The 22,046-nt window shown below is 40.6% G+C and overlaps 1 protein-coding gene across 2 annotated transcripts; it reads right to left on the reverse strand.

The window, feature by feature from the left end:
* Positions 1-1,757: 1,757 nt before the first annotated feature.
* Positions 1,758-21,540, reverse strand: GOLGA5 (golgin A5). 2 transcript variants are annotated; one of them, XM_061998470.1, is made up of 13 exons: positions 21,397-21,540; positions 20,004-20,619; positions 17,528-17,749; positions 16,282-16,501; positions 15,577-15,700; positions 14,558-14,761; positions 13,232-13,402; positions 12,474-12,602; positions 8,886-8,984; positions 7,062-7,287; positions 5,717-5,822; positions 4,461-4,524; positions 1,758-3,086 (listed from the first exon to the last, which is right to left on the reverse strand). In XM_061998470.1, the coding sequence occupies exons 2-13, from the start codon at positions 20,566-20,568 to the stop codon at positions 3,006-3,008; spliced, it is 2,211 nt and encodes a 736-aa protein (XP_061854454.1). In that variant the 5' UTR covers positions 20,569-20,619; positions 21,397-21,540; the 3' UTR covers positions 1,758-3,005. The 2 variants fall into 2 exon arrangements, with proteins under 2 accessions (XP_061854454.1, XP_061854453.1); XM_061998469.1 differs by having other exon boundaries at positions 21,349-21,540.
* Between the last annotated feature and the right edge of the window lie 506 nt (positions 21,541-22,046).

Below are 22,046 nucleotides of genomic sequence, written 5' to 3' on the forward strand. Positions count from 1 at the left end.
CTTGGTACCTGGATCTGTTTCAGTCCTAGAGGAAGGAAATGAAGACAGACAATAGTCTATTTTGCTCTCAAGGCAGTGAGATACAGCAGCTGAGAAACAAGAGATTGCTATTTTCTGTGAGTTAATGTGACCATTTATTTCTGGTGCCAGCCTATAGAGCATGGAGAAATAGGCTCAGCATTTTTAAACCCCCTAAGTTCCTGTAGTAGTCTCTGAAGTGGGGGCAGTTTACTTGCTCAGGAGTACAACAGTCCCTCAAGAATAGACTTGGCGCTCAGAATATCCTTCCACTACTTAAGACAGAGACTAATACAAGCTTCTTGTTCACTCCAAAGCCATCTGTTCAGTAAGGCAACCTCCTGACACCATTAGGAGCCACTTGTTGAAATGGTGTCCTTATGTCACCTTTGACCCGCAGCTGTCCCATTTCGCACATCAATGCAGAGGCCATGGAGCTCGGCACTGCTGTCAGAGGCGGCACCGACACCTGACCCTTCAGCCCAAAATCCGACCTTTATATTCAGAGAGACTCCATCCTACAGTCCTGTGTGTTCTTGTGCTGCAGCATGTGCAGCCTGTTAAAATGAATTATAGTGGCAAAAGCCCGGAGTGTTTAAAGCTGTCAGGAGTAGTTCTTTGTATTTCTCGCATAGTTCTGAAACAGTTTAACATCATAATAAAGGCTTTCCATGCTCTTCTATGCTTTAGAGCAAGCTTTAAAGGTGTTTCCATCAACTAGTATAGCCTTTAGTGGCACAGTAGCATTTGTTTCTTCAGCTCATGTTACTCCCCACACTACCAGCCTTTTGTCTTGTAAGGAACTGCAACTATAAGCTGCCTGCTTCCAGAGCTTTTACTAGGTGAAAACACACCGATTAACAGTTTGGTTGTTAACACTGTACCTTTTAAAAATCAGAATATAGTCAACAGCTCAACAGCTGTGTCTTCTTTTACAAGTGTTTTTTTTTTTAAAGGGAAAATTAGTAATTGTTAAATACATGAAGTTGCATCAAGAACAGGATGTTATACATAGTTCCATGGGCAGGGAATAAAAGCAAAAACATCTCAGCAACAACCACAGAGGCCAAGAGCACAAGGCTGATGCTCCTCACATGCCCTGCAATTAAGACATTATTTGCATCTTTAAGAAATCTCAAGGGTCAACACCACATAAGCCTAAACTGATACTGGAATGCAGGAGCCCAGTGCAAAGGTAAAAGTCAGCAGGAATCTCCCTCATGCTTACTCCCCATAAATCTTCTAGCGTAACAGCTGGAAGGACTGAAGAAAAGAATAGTGATCTGTGACAAAAGGTTCTAGAAGCACTGCAGTAAGTTACAAAAAAATTAAAACCTACCTGTGGATACCAAGAGGTGACTCCTACAATAGCAAGAAAGATAAAAACAAGGAAGGATAAAAAGAAAAACATAGGGAGAAAGGAAGCAGGAACAGACATGCAGTTAGTGTGATGTCAGCAAAGCTGCAAGGTGTTTATACCACTAAGAACATTCCCCCGAGATTGTCACAATACAATGGAGTATCAAAAGATGCAGTGGTTTGGAGGTTTAAAATGAAAAAAGTGCACAAGAAAAGACTGTAGAAAGGACCTCACTTGATCTCCTTCTACAGCAACCAGCCCTCCCCAGGGTTCAAAAGTGGCTTGAACACCAGAATTTAAAAGAAAACGGGCAACAGGAATTAGCCAAAGTACAGAAAATACAACAGGACAGGGACACAGCAGACAGTAAATACTCTCTTTTATTATTTAGTTCCTCAAAGCATTTTGGCTTTCTCTGCCCGACCCAAGCCAGCAGCAGTACAGTTATTTCCGCCCCACACCATTGCCAGCAGGACGGGCTTCACATACAGTACCGGAAGCTTCGTCTGTTCGAGGCACACAGAAACCAAACCACATCCCTCAGAGCAGGAGTCACCTTTCGTTACTCAGCTTTGAGCACCACACAAGAAATAAGACATTTCTTAGGGAAAGAAAGTGACCCTGTATTATCAGGTATTGAGAATCTGTAACCACAGAACCGCACTAGAGATCTAACGCTGGAACTATTGCAGGTTTGGTATTACGGGGCTTATGATAACTATGTGATGAGGTTTATTTGCTACGTGTTTAAACATGAGAATTTTTTAATGTTTTGATAGATTTTGTATAGAAATAGTTTTAATTAAGTACCCAAAGCTTTAGAAAATAAATATTTTGATGAATATAAGATCTAAGTAGCAATGAGAGACAAATAAGAAAAGACAATCAAATACACAAATTTCAAGTGCAAAAAGAAACACCGTTATTTCTAAAGATTTTGAACCTTCTTTCTCAAAACCATCCCTCTCATAAAGCTAAAATATCAGCCTTTAAATAGGCAGTGCCACTATTCAGCTGGCAGAGAAGATACATCTATTGCACTGGAAGTACAAAGCTAAGAAGAATGAATAATATTTTATTTTTAAACTTATTTACAAAAAGATATTGCACCGATCCATTGTCCTTTTTTCAGTTTAACATGTTAAGGAAAAGCCCATTCTTTACAAAGTTAAAAACAGCAGTGCAAAAGCAGACTGAAAGAAACCAGGAAGAACAGAGTTTATTTGAGTTGCTAAGTACAGTGTCCTACCTGACCACAGCCCACATCCAGTATGACCTAAAATAGCTCATATCATAGATATCTGCAATTTCAGAACTCCCTGCATTTCTCTGTTGGTGTAACCCTTTTCTTTCACACTATCCACCAGAAGCTCTATGTAAAACATAAAGGCTAGCCACAGCCTAACTGAATAGCTTTATTTCTCCAGGAAAGTGACGCTCCTTTCCGTAAACTGAAAAAGCTCCATAGTATTATACACCTGTCGGAAAAGTAGTGATAAATCAGGCATGATGCTCTTCATTCTCCTTAAAAACCATGAGGAAAAGGTTGTGGATATCTGAGGACTGATTATTCTGAAGACACTGTGAGGCTGAATGATGTGAGCACAGCGTGAGGGCCTGCCTCAGTCTATCTGCCACTGGGACTGTCATGATGCATTTCTGGGGTGTAGGTAAGTAGGACAATCATGACCCAGAGATGAAGCAATGCCTAGGGAAAGAAAAGAATTAATTTATCATCACAGACCACCACCATTCAGGGCAGCAGTACATATGAGCTGAGAGCGCGCATGACAACTAAAAAAACCCAAGCCACTGGTCAGCCACTACTCCCGTGCTCTAAAATAGCTGAGTTCCACTCACCTTACCACAGCCACTGTGATTTGAGGCATTTTAATGAACTTTTTAGGAATGTTAATTCTCATCCAAGTGTGTCTGAAACTATCTAATTAGAAGTTGCTGGGGGTGCAACAAGGGAGATAACTGACAGAATACGTAAGCCACATCTACTTAAAAAAAACCTAAAAATTACAAAACCAAATATGAAGTTATAATATTCATAGTCAAGGATAAAGCTTAAGAAGGGTAACTGCCACTGAGTGCCCAATATAAAGCTCCTATGCAACCAGCATTGAGTTTCACTTGCGATAGAAGATAAGGTGCCAGAAATCTTCAGTGTTTTGGTACAAAGCATTTTATTCATACATTGGTAAGTCTAAGTCATGAATAGGTAGAAAGAGAGAGGCTGGGAATTAAACAGCCCTGTTCCTCCCAGTACCTAACAGGCTGGAAGAAGCAATTGCAAGGGTAAACATTCCCTTCCCATTCACTCATGTGTTTCTGCTTTATATTCTGAAACAGTGACAGCTATTCTCAGAAACTCTGTTCAGAAGAATAAGCCTTCTCAAGCAACATTGTTTGTTCATTTCAAAGACTCGAAGGCTCACCTAGTGGATTATTTTCAAGCAGGCTGAACTGCACATCGCCCTCACCGCAGGTCACTTAACCTGACAGACATCTGCCCTCCAGTGGGAAAAGGAGGGATTTCATTTTTACCAATTGGCAAGTCTGCCAATCTCCTCTGGTATGGATGAGCAACTTTCCACTACTTAAGTCCAGCAAGAAAAAAAAAAACCAAAACTTCTCTGGTAGCTGAAAATGTACCAAAAAACTGTAATTATTAGTCACTGAACAGAAAGTGAAGTGTCAAATATGAGAAAAGCTACAACAGACACCATTTTCCCAAAGGCAGTGCACACAGGTGTGGTGGGTTAACTTTGGCAACAGGTCACTACTATTCTGTATTTTAGTACTAAAACTCTACTTTTACAGTCTTTTAAATGGTAGTTACAGACATGTCTAAGATATCTACATAAAGAATTCCTGGGAAAAAACGACAAATGTGACCCCAAAATGCTGTTACACAAGTACTACTCAAATGTACTTTTTGGTAAAGCAGACTAAGTTGTTGAAGTTAATTATATAGCGTTTTGAACATTAAACATCTTGCAATTTAAGAAGTATTGTATAAACTGGCTATAAGAATCTCATGTTGAACTTCTTACTTTCCAGGAAGCTTACTCACCATGTAAATAATGACGAAGACTCTTGCCATGGGATACCGCCTCAGAAAGATCCCCAGCCGAATGCTACTCAAGTACAAGAGGAAAGCAAAATGCACAAGTTAGCACTGAGCAATACATTCCTGCTCCTCTCATTCCAGTCACCACAAACTCATAAACATCAGCTGATATACATATGACACACACAGCTCTGTTTCTGATTTTGTGTATTCAAGATGTTAAATGAAGTGAGAAAATTCAGAATTCAGACTATAAAACACACTCTCCCGAGTCTTTCTGTTACACGCTAGGCTCAGAGTTGGTGGAAAAGAGAAGCTGGCATGAATCTTTCAAAGAGATTTAAGCAACTAACACCTTGGATTCCTTTGAAAACATTGATAGATCACTACCATTCTTAGATTTCATTAGATGAAAAAGACAGGGGTTTCCACATCTACTGTCACAGTGCTACAAAGCACACTGTATTAGGGAACTGCTCAGCAACAGCAATTAAAACTCCCACATGTACTGAAGTGAGTGTCAAATGAAGTTTAGTATTAAAACATTAAATACAATAGGTACCAATCGTGGAAATCCTGGTTGAAGTACCAGGGAAGCACAAAGGGCTGTCTATCAAGGCATCTTGCTTTCAAAGGATTACAAAACATTACATAGTTTGGGTTTTTTTAAACCCAAAGTTTTGGGTTCAAGTTTTGGAGCAGACCTTTATTGTGAATATTGACAATTAACTAAGTGCTCGGAAAAGGGTTCAAAGCCATCCTTTTGCTGGATCCAGAATGATTTTTGTTTACTAATTCCTTGAACTGATTACCTTTCAAGGTAAACAGTTGCCCTGGGTCAGAACCCTGAATTTTGTCTTCATCAGAATGCCTCAACAGGAGTAAAAGAACAGATGTGATACTCCCTAATACAGTCCCAGTGTTTATCACAGACACAGTCAAAACCACTGACAGTGAAAAAGGTAGAAGATGGTAATGAAAAAGGTTAGGGTTTTTTGTTCATAGTTTGGTGATCCTCCTGTATCAAAATTAACAAGAAAGTTGTTTAAATAACTAAGTTGCAAAAGCCTGAGGATATTCATGTCACAGAAAAGCACAAGTGAGCTACCTCAAAATATTTAGTAATTTATACAGTACTTTAGCTCCATTATGTTTTACCTTTGCCTTCATAGAAGCTATTCAAAATAGAAGGTGTATCACTTGGAAATGTCAAAAGGATTCCAGCCATTATAAAATGCATTCCCTTAGGATACTCTTACCTGAACTGGTCTATGGTGCTGGCAGCTTTGCGGACTCTCCCGTACATCCCTGCCGCGCCGCTGTCCACGTCACTGAACAGCACAGGAACGTTGCGCAGGCGGGCGCCTGTTAGAAGGGAAAACAGGAATCCATCGTGTCACTCTAAACCCAGCAAAGCTGTTGGTTAAGTAAAGCAAGTCGACAGTAACAGAGATCTAAAAATAATATGAAAACAGTGATTCATCTGATCCGTTAGTGCTGTTCTGCTGGGGGCAGGGGACTGTGTTTTTAGGGCAGGATTCTTGATAAGACTCACAATCAAGTTCAAGCATTTCTTCCACTTGGTGTGTATGTAACATTTATTTCTCTAGGTGGGCATCTGGATACTCAATTCTATCATGTAACAACCACTTATTAAGTGGGTTAAATTAATAAGCTTAGAAAAAGAAATAAAAGGTTTGTTAATTAAGGGTTAAATGATGGGATTGATTCTGTCACAGTTTCTCCATTTGCTTTTAGTCCTCATGCAGTAAAACTTCAACAGAATTTATGATACTAACTTGTATATTCCAGAAATTTCTAATTCATTATTTTACTGTGTATTCATTTTATTAAAAAAAAAGATTCTCAGATAATGTTACCTTTGTGCAATAAGCCTATTGAAGTTACTTAAAAACAAGCCAAAAGTAAAAGTATTTCAAAATTTGCTAGTTCTCCTGCCTCATTTCTTCAAAAGGCTTTTATAAGCAGAGAAACAAAAGCCTGGATTGTCATTTTACACCTCTTAGTAATTGTCTATTGCTTTGCTTACTATACATAGAAAATTACAAACTGTAACTTTGAAAAGTCACACTTCAAAATCGTGGATCAACTGCTGAGGTTCTCCTACAGATACAGGATGATCACTACACAGTACAGACAAACCAACCTCAGCAGAGATACCATATTTAAGCTGCTTTTCAAAAAAAGAAAGAAAAAAGGAGGAAATTTATTTCAACCAGGATTCTGATCAACTCTCAAAAGGAAGTATCTTGCTTTTCCTCACCTCGCAAACCCTTTTTGCAAGGTAAGACTTAGATTCTGTTTCTGACATACAAACTAAATCCCGAAAGACCTGTAATTTGTAAATATTGCCCAACAGTGCCACAGCATTAAAGATTGAGTTGGCTTTACATTTACATAGAAAAAAGAGCTTCTACTTAACTATTTCTATGATACTGTCTGCTGTTGACAAGGTCTCTGGCACAAGTTGCATATTTTCAGCATTTTTTTTTTCCTTCTAAACTCAGACTTTCAGGGAAAGGCTTTAGGAAACAAATCTGAACTGCAAAAAAGGACGGAGTTTTAAGTATTATCCTTACTTACCTTCAGCACTGTCAATGCCTGACATATTAATGGAGGGTCCATTAGCACTAGTGCCTTGGATAGCCTTCAGCTGTTGCTCAAGTCGTTCCAGTTGATAGACAAGTGAGTTTTTCTCTGTGCTCAGGCTCTCTAACATGGTTTGCTTCTGAATTAGTGTTTCTGTCAGCTGATGGAGACGGTTTTCTAGTTCTGTCTGACTACTACTACTTAGAGCTTTGTTTGTGAGCTGAAACACAAAGCACAGAAAAAAACCAGTTTGAAGTCTAACTGACACATTACAAAATGATAAAAATCTAAGCCCTCCAAGAACCGAGTTACCCCATCACGGAATGTTTACAGGACAACAATGAGCACAATAAAGAAGATACTTAATTTTGACAGTTGTTAAAACAAGATTTTACATGACACAAGAAACTCCACGCAAAAACGTACTCCTATGTTTTCCACCTCTAATCACATCAACATTTCTTTATAATTTTAATTTTGATCACAAAAAACAAAGCTATGCCTCAGAGCTGAGTTTAAATGGTAGGCGTGACACAAGAGCAAGACAACCCATCTGACTATCACACCTCCAGCTCCAGAAAATGAGCAAGTATATAAAATGTTTTCAAGCGAGGAAGGAAGATGTGAGCCCAAGTGAGAAGAACTCGATGCCATTCTACAGGGAAGGCTGAAAGAAAATGATGAAAATGCAAGATATGTTGCAGAAGAACTGAGGAGCACTGAGGCAGAAAACATGACTGTAGTAACAAACAGAAACCACAAGGACAGCAGATGAAGACATGGATCACGTCATCCAATTTGCAGAAAATATGTAAAGCAAATGGGATTCTCCAAATTAGCCATATGTAAAATAGCTCATCGATTCACTACAGTCTTGGACCTTAGCCACTCATAGCATCAGATACCACAAAGATTAAAAAAACCCAAAATAATCAGAAACCAGAGGCAGTAAGATATCAAAAATATCAATTAGATGTAGGTACCAGGGCAGATGCAGGTAGTACTGAAGCCAAATTTACCAGAAGAATCATCTGCCAACAAGCTCAAGAAAGTTGTATCACAACACAATTAATTCTGAACCCTCTGACACTACAACTGCACAGCTGACATAGCTGCCTTTAGGCTACCAATTTCTCTGCCTAGAGACTACTTTCCATTATACCAAAATAATTTACACAAAGCAAGGCCTATGCCTTCATAATGCACAAGACTGTGGGGGCTGACAAGTATTAGAAGGTTCCAAAGGGGATTAAACTGATTCAAGGAAAGCAGATCCATAAATGTGCTTGTGGGACTTAGTAGTGACTAAACACTGAAGTGTTGAACTGAAGTCCCTAAGCTGACTGCTGATGCTGAGTGAGTACAAGGGAGTGAAGAAAGTGGCCAGGCTCACATGCTGGCCCCCAGACAGAACAGTGGGCCAACTGCATCATTGCGCTGGTACCACGTTCCTTATATTCTTCTAAAAGACATCAGTGGAAATTACAATGATCTAATCAAACACCAGTGATCTTCTTTTAGCTTTCAAAATCAAGAATGTTGATCCAGCACCATTTCACCAGATGTAGTTGGGACAGGTTTTTGGTTTTTTTCTTCTTGTGCAAAGTAAAAAAGCACATACAATTACAAGTTAGGTTATTTACTATGTCATGTTTCCCTTCTTGCACTCCCTCCACTCAAAACTCTACTCTGTATTGGCAAGAGGGGTACACTGTAACTCATTAGTTATGTTTCTTTCACACAGCTTTATCAAATCAATAGTTCTCATGACTGTTTTCATAATTGAAGGTGATGTTATTTTCTATACACAAACAGTACCTGATTTCTTAGCTTCTGAATTTCCTCTTCTCTGTCTTTCACCCTGCTTTGCAAAGTATTCTTTGTTCGATACAACTCTTCTTCAGTATAATGGAGTTCCTGCAAAATTTATCACAATCCCAAATGAGAGATTTTATATCTACATGTGTTTTTAGAGCCCTAATAAGTAACTGAAAATTAAGTACTGTTAAAGAGATTTTCTTCACCCCTTGTATTAATTCCATTAGGTGTAAACTATTGAACAAGTCTGAGACTAAGTCTGGATCCAATCACACCCATACCGCTCCTGTTCTGGAGCAGGAGCACAGAAAGCAAGAGGGTCCATTCTGAACCTCCTGACTCAATGGAAGGGTCTCCCTTACCCTTTCTGTGTCCAATTCCTGTGAAAATCATTCTAAACCAACCCCAGCATGATCTCCCTTTGTATATTTCTTGATGAGGGAACAGAGTGTACCCTCAGCAAATTGGCTGATGACACCAAACTGGGAGGATTGGCTGATTCACCAGAAGACTGTGCTGCCATTCAGCTTGAGAGTTGAGATTCTCCTCCCCTGCTGAGGTCTCATCTGGAGTTCTGTGTTCAGTTTTGGGCTCCTCAGCTCAAGAGAGACAGGGAACTTCTGGAGAGAGTCCAGCACATGGCCACCAAGATGATCAAGGGACTGGAACATCTTCCTTATGAGGAAAGGCTGTGGGATCGGGGACTGTTCAGCCTGTAGGAGACTGAGGGGGTATCTCAGTAATACTTACAAATATTTAAAAGGTGTATGTTTGTCGTGGTTTGGCCCAGCTAGCACAACAGCACCACGACAGTCTCTCGCTCGATGCCCCCATTCACTCCTACCCTCATTAAGATGGCGGAGGACCCAGCGAAATGGGAGTAAAAAGATAAGCAAGATTGTTGTGGATTGAGACAAGGGCAGGGAGGGCTCACTGCCAATTATGGTTCTGGGCAAAACAGACTCCAGTACTCGACTTAGAGAGGAAAGTAGGAAAGTTTATTCTACAAGAAACAGAACAGAATAAAAGCAAAAAGGGAGTAGGATGACGAGAAAATTACAACCAGCACTTTAAGATCTCCCTCCCCCATCCCTCCTTTCTTCCCGGGCCCAGCTCACTGCTCCCGATATCTCTACCTCCTCCCCCCACAACGACTCGGGGGCAGGGAGTGGGGGATGTGGTCAGTCTCTCACAGATGGGCTCTGTCGCTTCTGTCTTCTCAGATGAGGACGACCCCTGGCATTCTTCGCCTGCTCCAACACGGGGTTCCTCCCCCGGAACACAGTCCTTAACAAACTTCTCTGGTGTGGGTTCTTCCCAGCAGCTGCGGCTTCTGCCAATACAGGGTCCCTCACACGGGACACAGTCCTTGGTGAATATCTCTGGCGTGGATTCTTCACCGTGGTTGCAGTTTCTGCAGTTGCAAGGTCCCTCTCTCGGGACAAGGCCTCCTCCGGCCAAAATCACTGTCCCTGGCTCGGGGCCTTTAATGAAGTGAATCGCTGCCCCTGGTCCAGGGTCAGCTTTAGCAAAATGAGTCTCTGCCCCTGATGCGGGCTCATTATCAAAATGAGTCTCTACCGCTGATGCGGGGTCTTTAAAGAAATGAAAATAAATCTCAGCTTCACCAGTTCTCTCCATAGAATGCAGGGGAGTCTCTGCTCCAGCACACCTCCTCCTCTCTTTCATCACTGACCTTGGAGTCTGCATGGTTGTCTCTCTCATTGTTCCTACTCCTTGCACCACCACCAGCCAGAAGAAGGAAGAAGGGGCAGAAGAAAGAAAAGAAGATGGAGGAAGACACCTCCCCTTCCGGCTTCTTCTTAAAAAGTGATCGTGGAAGCATCTAATTGGCTCAGCCCCAGAAGCGGGTCTGGCTCTGAGCTGGGGAGAGTTGTAAGCAACTTCTTGCAGGAGCCATCTTTACAGCCCCTTCCCCCTTACCAGAAAAGGCTGTCATGTCAAACCATGACAATGTTGAGGATGGGGCAACACTTTTTTTTGTAGTGTCCCATGACGGGACAAGGGGTAATGGAAAGAAGCTGGAACACAGAAAGTTCCACTTAAGGAAAAACTTCTTCACTGTGAGGGTGAGGGAGTCCTGGCACAGGCTGCCCAGGGAGGATGTGGAGTCTCCTTCTCTGGAGGTTTTCAAAACCTGCCTGGATGTGTTCCTGTATGATCTGATCTAGGTGGACCTGCTTGAGCAGGGGGGTTGGAATGGATGATCTTTACAGGTCCCTTCCAACCCCTACCATTCTGTGATTCCACGACCTCTTCCCTGTAGTAAGTAACAGTAAGTAACAGGTTTTTTAAGTGTTTGAAAACCTTATCCTTTAAATTATGACGGTTTTTAAATCACTGTGTCACGTCAGTTGTAAGTAAACAAGTAAACCTTCAAACCCATCAAACCATCAGATGTACGAGATAACACCTCTACTTACTTCCTTTGGTCTCAGAAACCTTATGGCAACAGTTAAAGGAATTCCCAAATAGAATAGGTCATATAGGTGTTAAGTATCAGTGCAGACAATCACTTTAAAAGTATATGTAAATGTATGTCATCAAAAGGAATGCTTCAGTTTCTGTAATAATTGATAATGTCTTTGTTTTTTTAAATTCACCTCACTTTTTCTGTATGTAGAATTCACTTAAAATATACCCCTCAGAAGGACAGGAGTAACAAAATACAATTGGCCATCTGCTTTGATATAATAAACATCAGCTATCCATCAAGAGCAGACCTTAACTTCTGCCTTTTAATTAGTTCAAGCTGCTACTATCTCATTAAAATGTAATTTCTGGAAGGACAGATAATCCTCTAAGATAAATTGTTCCTAACAGATACAGTGTACTCTCCTGCTTTCCTCATTAATTCTCTTTACATGAGCTTTTTCTAACAGACAGATTTTCTAATAGGGTGCAAAGCATTAATTTAACTACTATTGAATAAGAAGTCTATTCACATAAAACATGATTTTGCCTTTTTCCCCCCTCTTTTTAGAACAAAACTCCTTAAATCAAAGGGTATTTTGCTTAAAAAGATTACAGTTTGACAAAATTCTTTAACATATGTTAATCAACAATTTGTCTTATAGAGCACTTCAGAAGTAACAACATTTAGATTCAGAACCAGTTAACAAGTGGATTCAAAAATATATCTGTGAACTGGTACTACAATAACATTGGTTTAAGAGCTACACTGTATGCAGGAATTGAGCACAGGAAGTCCCACAGTAACCATTTTGAGATTTTTGATACAAATAATGGTTAAAAATGTTGCTAAATCCCTATTGTGCTGAATAAAAGTTAAGATCATGACCAATTTTTTGCAGTCCCTTTGTTCCTAATACACCAGGGAGAGCTCTGTTTATCAGGAGTACCCAGAAGACCCTGTCCATTGCTTAGTACTGATTGTGCTTTGTTTGGCCTAGTGACATATAGTAAGTTTTGGGGGATTTCCTTGGAATACTTGACAAAAAATAACCCAAATACTGTATAAGCCACTTTTTTACTGATCTAAATGCTTTACTGATGACACCACATGAGGCCTGAAATAAGATTAATCAGCTTTCAAGAATTTCTTACCTGTTTTTGCCGTTCTAGTTCAGCTTCTGCCTCTTGCTTGGCCAGTTTATGTGCTGCTATCTGCTCTTGTAGATCTTGAAGTTGCTCTCTCACTGACTCAGCCTCACTCACCTGCTGAGTCTCCATATCCTGAAATGAACAGAACCGTTACCATTCCACTAACAGACAAACAATGCTGCAAACTGCCACGACAGGAAAAAAACAAGAAAACGAAGATGAGAGTGGACTGAATAAGTGACATTTGGTCATTTTATACAGAGTATTTTACTCATATAGTAATAAAATAAAGGCATTCTGTGAACATAGAAAGCTTCCACTTCTTCATTTCTACTGTCTATAGGCTAAGACTGTGTAAAGCAGGCTTGCGTGCAGTTGCTGGGTTGAGCCAAATGTGCCAGCAGTTGACGCAGATTACAGTTGCTTCAAGAATTAGTAGCCCCTGCAGAAAGGGACAGGGGTGACCTGTACAGAAATCACCATGCTTGCTCAGCAAGAAATGTTTCCCCTCAAAATGAGCACACGGTAGTGACAGAAGACAGAAGTGTTATGTACAGTATTCCTCCCACCATGAGCTGAAGTGGTGAGACAGCATGGAAAGAAATGGAGGATAAATGAGCACTTGTCTCACCTTGTGCAAAAGTTGGCTTATTTTAGTATTAGGCCAAATAAATAGCAGAAGCAAACGTGCCAAAGCATACAAGAGAACAGTTCTTTGTGCATGGTTAATTACAAATAGACGTGTACATAATCGCAGGTACCTGCAGCTCTGTTCTCATCTGTTGTATTTGACCCATTAGTTTCTGTATTTCTTCTCTCTGAGTGTCTCGCTCATGTCGCAGCTCCTCTAGTTCCATTGTGCTTGCAGTATTGCTATCCAGGCCTTCAATACCAGAGCCTTCTTTCAAGCTGTTTATCAGCTTTTCTTTAGACTGAAATAGGAAGTCAATATATTATTTGTAGCAGTATTTAACAAGTGCTCAACTAGAATACGCCAAAATAACTTTGCTCTAAAATTCAAACATAGACATATGGTAAAAGAATTGCTTTATCTATTATTTTAGCCAAGTTAATAATGACTCTACGCATTTTAAAATGAAAATGCTTCCCCATTCATAATTTATCTGACTTCATTTATGATACGAGACTGGATGGACTGGAAGCCTGTGTTATCTGAGGAAGAGTACAATTTTCTCTTTAGAAGTGCCTGGAATGTTAAACGTGTCATGGATAACACTTTTGGCTTTCGAGCTATCATAACAGAGAAGACAGACTAACAGGCACTAAAGACAAAACTGACTCCCTTCAGTCCATCCTTTCTCCTGCCAAAGCCAAATAATAATCAAATATAGCAAGAACTCTTGTAGGAAAGAGGACGAACCATTTTATTCAGAGTCAATCTAACATTAGCTCGACATTGACTTCTCATGCTTCTTTGTGTTTTTTAAGATGACTTTAAACTCCTCCTTGGATATCACACTAAATTATTCTCAACAGACCTATATTATCAACATTTTTTAACTTCTATAAACAAGACTCAAATTGACCATGTTTGGACTCAGTGTCTTTGACAACTTCAGCAGTATAGAACTCAACATGAAAGACAGGATTTTGCCATCATATAAGCTGATCACATGCAAACTTTCAGAATACATTAAAGTGTTTTCTTTGGTTTACACTGAAGTCTCCATCATATGCTGTGCTTCTGACTAAAGCAGAAGAGAGCAATATTTTTGACTCAAGAACACTGTATCGAACAAATTCATATTACTTTTATTATCTACCTGCCTAAGATCAGACTCTTGGATGCAGAACACACTGAAAGAGGTTGCAGAGTAAATGCAATGATTCACTTCAATTTTTCTTTAAGTTCAGAACCTGAACTTCCATTTCAGTTACTTAGCTCAATCTGTAAACATTTACCAAATGCATACTAGTAGCTGTTCTCCATAGGTACCATTATAGATACACCCCAAAATACATTACAGGTCACATGGAAAATCCCACAAAGTTGATTATTTGAGGCATAACACCTTAAAAAAGTTAAATGTACAAATCAAACTGGGTTTCTAGACAGAAATGCTTACTTGGAGTATGCGAGTAGCTTTCTGTTTATAGTCTGTCAGTTCTTGTTTTGTAGATTCTAGGTGGTTTTTAGTTACTTTGAGTTGCTGCTGAAGCTCATCAGCTCGCCTCTTTTCATCTAAATACTTTCTTTCTGCTACAGTTATCCCTTCTGCCAAGTTCTGACGGTCTGCTTCCATTTTACTTAGACGAGCCGCAAACTCATTCTATTAGTAATAAAGAAACAATACTTTGTGTTTAAACAGTCTCAACTTTAACCTAGAAAGGAAAAAAAGAAAGTTTCAAAGCAATTACATATGAAAACACCTCATATCTACCACCTCCACCTTAAAGATCCACTAGTGCTACATGGAAAGAAATACTGCTTAAGCAGCTGATAAATAATCAGTAAAAACATGCATTTCTCTCCAGCACCACAAATAGTGATGGAATAACAGTCTTCCTGTTATTCACATGTTATCTGATAAACTGAAAACAAGCTTTGTCCTCCAAAAACCCTACCAAATGTAGTCTATCGTATTTTCATGTACTAAAAAAATTACCCCAAATGCTGATAAAGATTTTCAAAGATCTTTATGTAATGCTCTTATATGTAATAAAGACCAAGGTAAGTGTGGAAAGCCGTTTTTAGCAAATATGTACTCATATCTTTAACATACCAGTGATCAACAGGTTTAATATTATTATGTATTAAAATTGTGTAACAACTTGTTGTGTAACAACAGAACATAGAAACTTAAACTGATTACTGATTTAGTTTTAAAATATGTTTTAACATTAAAGTCAGCATGAAAAAAACAGAAAAAAATGTCAGCATTAAGCCTCAAAAACTTTTAATCACAAAGATTTCAAAATAACATACAAAAGTGAACTAGTATAACAAGGATATTTAGTGCAGCAGACAGCACACCCTTCCAAGCATATAGTAACCTGAACAGGAACTGAAGTCAAGAAGAGAGAGCATCTGGAACCTCAGACTTAATCTCAAAAGTAAAGTCTGAAACTCCTCTTCATGTCTAACCTGCATCTGTTTGTAACTTTCCTGCTCTCGCTTGAGTGCGGAGTCAGCATCACGCAGCCTCTCCTGAAGAGTTTGAAGGGCTTGATTTTGCAAGCTGCTTCCTTCACTGTGGTCTTGTATTATCCTGAAAGAGCAACAAATACACTAATTGAAAATGAAGAGATCTAGTGTGAATTTCAAGTAGAAATATCACTACCTGACTTTCAGACCAGCTTTGAAAATGTAGCTAGTAAATTATTGAATATGGCTGGTGACAGCTGTGAGGCTTGGAGCTTATGACTCATGCTTCTCCTCCCTGACCTATATTCTGAGGTATCCATCCAATTGCCAATTCATATCCCCATGCTGAGCTAAATCAGGAAAGTCTTCATACTTGTGGGATAAGCAAATGCATTTTTCAAGTTAAAAACTTTTTTTTTTGAGGTGTTCTGCCTCAGGCTTCTGATACAAACATAAATACTATATACAAAATGGATTGCAAGAATCAGGTGACAATTGCCCCTATTTAACACTCATTTGCCCTCTTCTCACTGCCAGCTACAATACAGGGGGCTCCTAGCAAACTTTACCACTCACATTTCAAATCTTGATGCAATCCTTTTCCCCACTACTTTATTTTTATTCTTAAAGAGACTAAATCATCTACCTCGATTTTAAAAACCCCTTACTATTTGAAAAATTATGAAGTATGAAAATACAGAGTACCGTGACTTTTCACTCTGCAATGCTTCCAAAGCTTCTGTACGAGCACTTAAGAGCTGATCAGCTTCTTGCAGCCGTACTTTCAGCACAGCTAGCTGTGAATCCTTGGCACCAACAGCTTCTGTCAGATCATCAACTCGAGCTCGAAGTTCTCTAACCATCCTGTCGCTCTTTGAATGATCAACACTCCACTTCTCGACTCTTTCCCGGGATTTGTTCAATTCTACAAAACAAGAAGTTTCTTTGAAGTTCTACAGAAGTAGGTATGACAAGGTCTTGTAAATGGCCAGGGGACACTTATCACGCTTCTTAAAAGAAATTAAAAACAACCAAGCTGAAGTAACACTGAAAGTTTATCAGCTACCAAAAACCGACAAATGCCAGACTGGCCATCAGAGTATGATCATAAAATGTTGCAGATCATCTCAAGACAGGTATTTCATTCTCCATCACACTGTCACTTGCCCCATCCCTTGCAACAGCCTACCACCCAATATCCCCATGCAAGCCAGACTTTGCAAACCTCCACATAAAGCACTTAGTTCAACTCAACGGTACAATAAGCTCAACCTAAAAAAAACAGAAGAAAACACACCAGTGCTGAAATAATGCCTGATTACTTACCGAGGCTTCTGCTTTTAATAAAATTACATATTAAGCTTCAATAGAAACTGAAATTCTCTGGCTCATCCAGTTAATTTGCAAACCATGTGGTCCCTCAGTTAACTGCCACACAGCAGCAGTTTGCCCTATGTTTTATCATTTAAGCGTTTCACATTTTTTAAATATTTGTCACATCTAAAGCCAAATGAAAGCATACAAAAACACTATATTTTATAGTTTATCGTTTCTAGGCATTAGAAATAACAGCCTAAAGCCAGAAATTAGTCATATTTTGAACCATTTAAAAGAATTCATTTTAAAATTAAGTCTTATTCAATGGTCTTTTAAAATCAGAAAGATTATTTTAATACTACTAACATTTGCTAAAACTGTTTCAGTAAATGCAAGTTTTGGAACTAACTTGATTTCATAATTTTAATCAATGTGTGTTATCTCTGTAGTTGAACAAGCCTTCCAGTTTCTCCCAGATCATTATTGTTCAACTAAGAATCGTTTTGCTTGGTAAGTCATACATGCAAATTTAACCAGGAAGATTATAAATACAAAACATCGACACAGCAATAGAACTGTTTTCTAGTTCATTAGCATTTCAGGAATGTTACAGTTAGTTTCCAAACCACAGTACCTTCCTGTGTTTCTTTGGACCTCTGAATTAACGAAGCCATTTCCTGATTTAAAGACTGAACTTCATTCCGCAGCAGCTGGTTCTCCAGGCGAAGATTGGACAGCTCATGAGATTTTAAATCCTCATTAGCTGAAGGGCTAGGATTAGCTACTGCACCTGGTGATGAATCCTTCACACTAACTCCTTGAGCTCCCAGTCCAGAGTCTGAACTCTCTGGAGTTTCTGCACAGACAGATGCAAGTTAGAACCAATACATGTATTTGTAAGTTGCTTTGATATAAACTGCAATTCCATGTTCTGCATCAGTGTTTAAATGCATAACATAAAAACTAAAACAAAAATAGCTTGTACTGAAATGGAATATGGAGCTGCTTTTCCCAAGAGATTTGCCTAAGACAAGACTATTATATGGTATATATGCATCGTGCAGCACTTTTGTTAATCTTGCAAAACAAAGCATCGAAGTTACAGAATTTCTTATTACATTAATGTCAAGTTTAGGATTTTGAAACATTAATACTTCTTTATGACTATGCTGCCCAGAGATGTCTTCAGAAGCTGAGAAGGTAACAGAAGAGATTAAACATACACAACAACTAACCAGGGGAATTTTCAGTACAAGTTCATTCTGGTTTTCCATTAAGATTTTGAGGATGAAAATTTTCTGTTCAGATGGCTATACACAGTCATTTTGATATCAAACCTAAACATGTAGCTCAGTCACATTGCTACGTATTTTAGTTAACTTTATGTAAATAAGCGTTTTAAGCATCCTGAATTAATGCAGTGAAATTGATACATTCACTGTAGCAGCCTTGATTCCAACGTGCAGGTAGGGGGAAGCTTTACAGCAGTGTTAAGGTCACAAGGTAGTACCCGATGAGTAAACAAGCAGGCAATCCAAAAACGTTACTTTTGAATTTAGTATGAGTAACTGCTGAAAATCTAGGAGGACAGTCTGCAACTACTTCCAAGTGAGCATGCAGTTTAGCTGTCACAATGCTATGTACTTCATTTTGTTATCAACAACCAACCTTCTCCACTGCTACAGCCTCTATCACCCAGACTATTAATTCCAACCACCATCAAACCCACAGGTAGCAGCAGTGAGAGCAACATTTCTCCCACATTTTTGCAATCTCCTTTCCTTTCTAAATGGTTGTAAGAAATGTCATTTCCTTCCTTTTGATTAATTTACACAATTTCCAAGTTATCAGAAAATTTATATTCATTCCTTTGTCTGCAAAACAATAGACTAATTAAGATAATAAAGCAAGAAATCAGCCATTTATAGTACATGTTAGATTATATCCATGGCTGTGCACATAGTATAGCTATAGACAAATCCAATTTATGTTAATGTATCATACTTCAACAGATGCTATACAGAACATTTCAACAACACAGATATATCTGTGCAATCAATTTTGAAACTATAGTGCTCAAACTCTATGTTTTAACTGTGTGCTTCCTCACCAGTCAGCTCCACAATGCAAACGCCACTCAAAAATCCTCAGAAGAAAATTCAACAGGCCACAAGAAGCAAAACAAATATGTTCCTTAAGGACCAACGAGCAAGGCCATATAGCCAGGCCTATCATATTTGAACGATTAGTAGTAGTACATTTCATTGAAAAGCTACAGACCCATAAAGATGATAATATTCACATCTTGGAAATTATTCCTTTTTACATTAAAAACTTTTCAGCATACCCCGTGTAATAAGTAAAAAAAAAATGGCTTTACATGCTCAAAGTACTGAACAACTAGCAAAGTATTTTAAATACCTTAAGAAACAATACAAGCAATTACTTCTATTTCATACAATAAACATGATACTTCCCTGCCATATTTTCCTTTGCCTTGAGAATAGCTTTTGAGGCATCTGGATTTAGACTGCAGTGACAAACCACTGCTAGCAAACCTAAAAGTTTTACCTATCTAGCTCTCCCATGCCTGTAGCTCTAACAGCCTATCCGTGTGCAAATTCCCACTCTGCAGGACAAGCAAATCTGACAACTTGCCCCCCTCCTTCAGTGGTGGAAAACCTCACACCACCTGACATGGTGCTCTGAGCAAGGGCCAACACCATTTACTACAAAAGTAACTTGCTTTCCTATGTGGCAGCAACAGGTAAGAACCCCTGAGAAACCATAAACACAGCAGCACCTGTGCTGCTCAGTGGGGGTGTATGGGGGCTGATGCAAGGTCACATCATAGCCCAGGGATGTCAAGGTGAGCAGTAGCAATATGGTACATGGATAATACAAAATATTCAGGTGTTAATTATGCAGTTTGTCAACTCAGCATGGTATCTAAGATTATCCCAGTGATGAAAAAATGTTAAAGACTCTATTGTACTCCACACATTTAAGATGCTATGACCACTAAATGTTTCATGAAGTGACAGTAAATCCATTACCTAGCCTTAACCTAGACATACTTGGGCTTTAAATATCTCTAGGTTCAATACTACCATTGCCTTGGCTCCTGGTGGAATTGTCTTCAGTAGTTTTTGTACTCTGTGTACTGGTAGACACGGAACTAATACTTGAAGTCCGAGAGTGATTTTGAAGAACAGCTGCCTTGCTCTTCTCTTTTTTAGAGTCCATCTTTCCATTAGGCTCTTTCTCTGAACTGTTGAGAAAGTCAAACAGCAACTCGTCATCAGGTTCCGACTTTTTTCTTCTCACAAAATGTGAGGCAGCTCTGGGTGTGGAAACACTTTCTACTGGAGAAGCAACCTCCGAAGATGTCCTACGTGCTGGTTTAACATTTGCTGTTCCTGCTAGGATTGTGGCCTTTTGATGTTTAATATTATCAGCTGCCGAGGAGATATAGGCTGCTTTGGATGGTGCCTGGTACTTCAGTTCTCCAGTATGTTGGTGTAATTCAGAATATTCATTGGCAGGTTCCAAATTCTTATTATCATAAGCTGCACTGCTTGCTATGTCTTTTTTGCTCAGAGCCGATGCAGCTCCTTGATCAACTCTGTTGAGTAGATCCTCTGCCTTTCCAGCCAGATCAGCAAGCCAAGACATGATGGATGTCTGTTGATAAATTCTATAAAGTTAAAACTTCAGGAGCATATGCTGCAAGAGACATAGAATGATTACAAATCAGACTGGTGTTGATAGGGCAATATGTGTGTGTTACCTAAACAACTGTTGTGTTAACCTATTAGTGCTGTCATTGTTTTACACGCTCATTATTTCACAGTTTTGGTAACTGAGGACAATAAATCAAATCAGCTTCCCAGGGAAAGAGACAAAAAAAAATGACTAGCTAGCAGCCCACTATATCTGTTTCCAGCATCAGCACTTGCTACACAGAGCCTCCACTCTGCTAGCCAATCTGCAACAATGAAAACCACAGTCTACTTGCAACTCACAAAACCAAATTTGGATGGAAAAGCAGCCAGATGCTTATTATAAGAACAAAGTTTTAGATGTTTGACCTGCAGATTTGTACTCTGGGTCAGGCAGAGGAACATCTCCCAAGAAACTTCGCAGCCTACTGCCTCTCATGATATCAGCGCAGGGGACAGGTGCACTTCCACCGCCACGTCCACCAAGGGCCTGCCAGACTACACAGGTGAACGTGCGCCTCTAACTCCAGCTCCCGGGAAAGTGTTCTTCACCTAGGGCAGGCTTGTGGTGGATCCCTTGGCCCAGCACACTCACAGCGGGAAGCGGTGAGCACAGCAGCAGCCAAGGCCGAGCGGCAGACCGATGTCCAGGGTGGTCGCTGCCCGCCCTTCCCGCCTACCCTCAGCACGGTTGCCTGTCCCTGCCCTTCCCCAGCCCGGCCCCCGCCCCCACCTGGCGGCCCTCAGGAGCGGCGGAGGCCTCGGCACAGCCTGGCCTCACCTCCTCCCGGCGCGGCAGAGCCCCAGCCCGAGGGGAGTCGTGAAGGGAGAGAGGGGCGCCGCGTGCCGACGGTCACTGCGAAGCCCCGGAACGGGCTCCTCGGCGCAACCCCATCTTCCGGTAGACGTGGCCGCCTTCCGGGCCGCGGCGCGCAGGCGCGGGAAGCACCGGGCGAAGCGCGGAGTGGCGCGTCAGGCCCCGCCCCCCCGGGCGTGTGGAGCCGGGGCACGGGGCGGGGCACGGGGCTGGGCACGGGGCGGGGCACGGGGCGTGGAAAGGGGAGGGGAAAGGGGAGGGGCGGGGCAGAGCGCGGGGGTCCCGCCCCCCCGGCAGCGCGATGCTGAGGGGGCGGGGGCGGGGGCGGGGGCGGCGGCGGCCGTGCGCCTTGGCGCCGCTTCTGCTGTGAGGTGACAGGAGGAGCTCCAGCCCCGTAGAGGGAGCGGTAGAGGGAGGGCTGTGCAGAGAGTGGCCTTGCCTTTCTTGACACGCTGTTTAAGCATGGTGGTTTACAAATGGCTGCTTGACCTGACCGAAACTGTCTCACTGCCTCTGTCCAGAAATGACAGGTGACCTGTTCGGAGTGCCCCGGTCTGCTCCAGACCCAGGAAGCCCTTCATGTCTCTGCTTCGCAGGTCAGGATGTCAGACCAT

The sequence above is a fragment of the Colius striatus genome, chromosome 6 (genome assembly GCF_028858725.1).
Source record: "Colius striatus isolate bColStr4 chromosome 6, bColStr4.1.hap1, whole genome shotgun sequence".
NCBI classification, from domain to species: domain Eukaryota; kingdom Metazoa; phylum Chordata; class Aves; order Coliiformes; family Coliidae; genus Colius; species Colius striatus.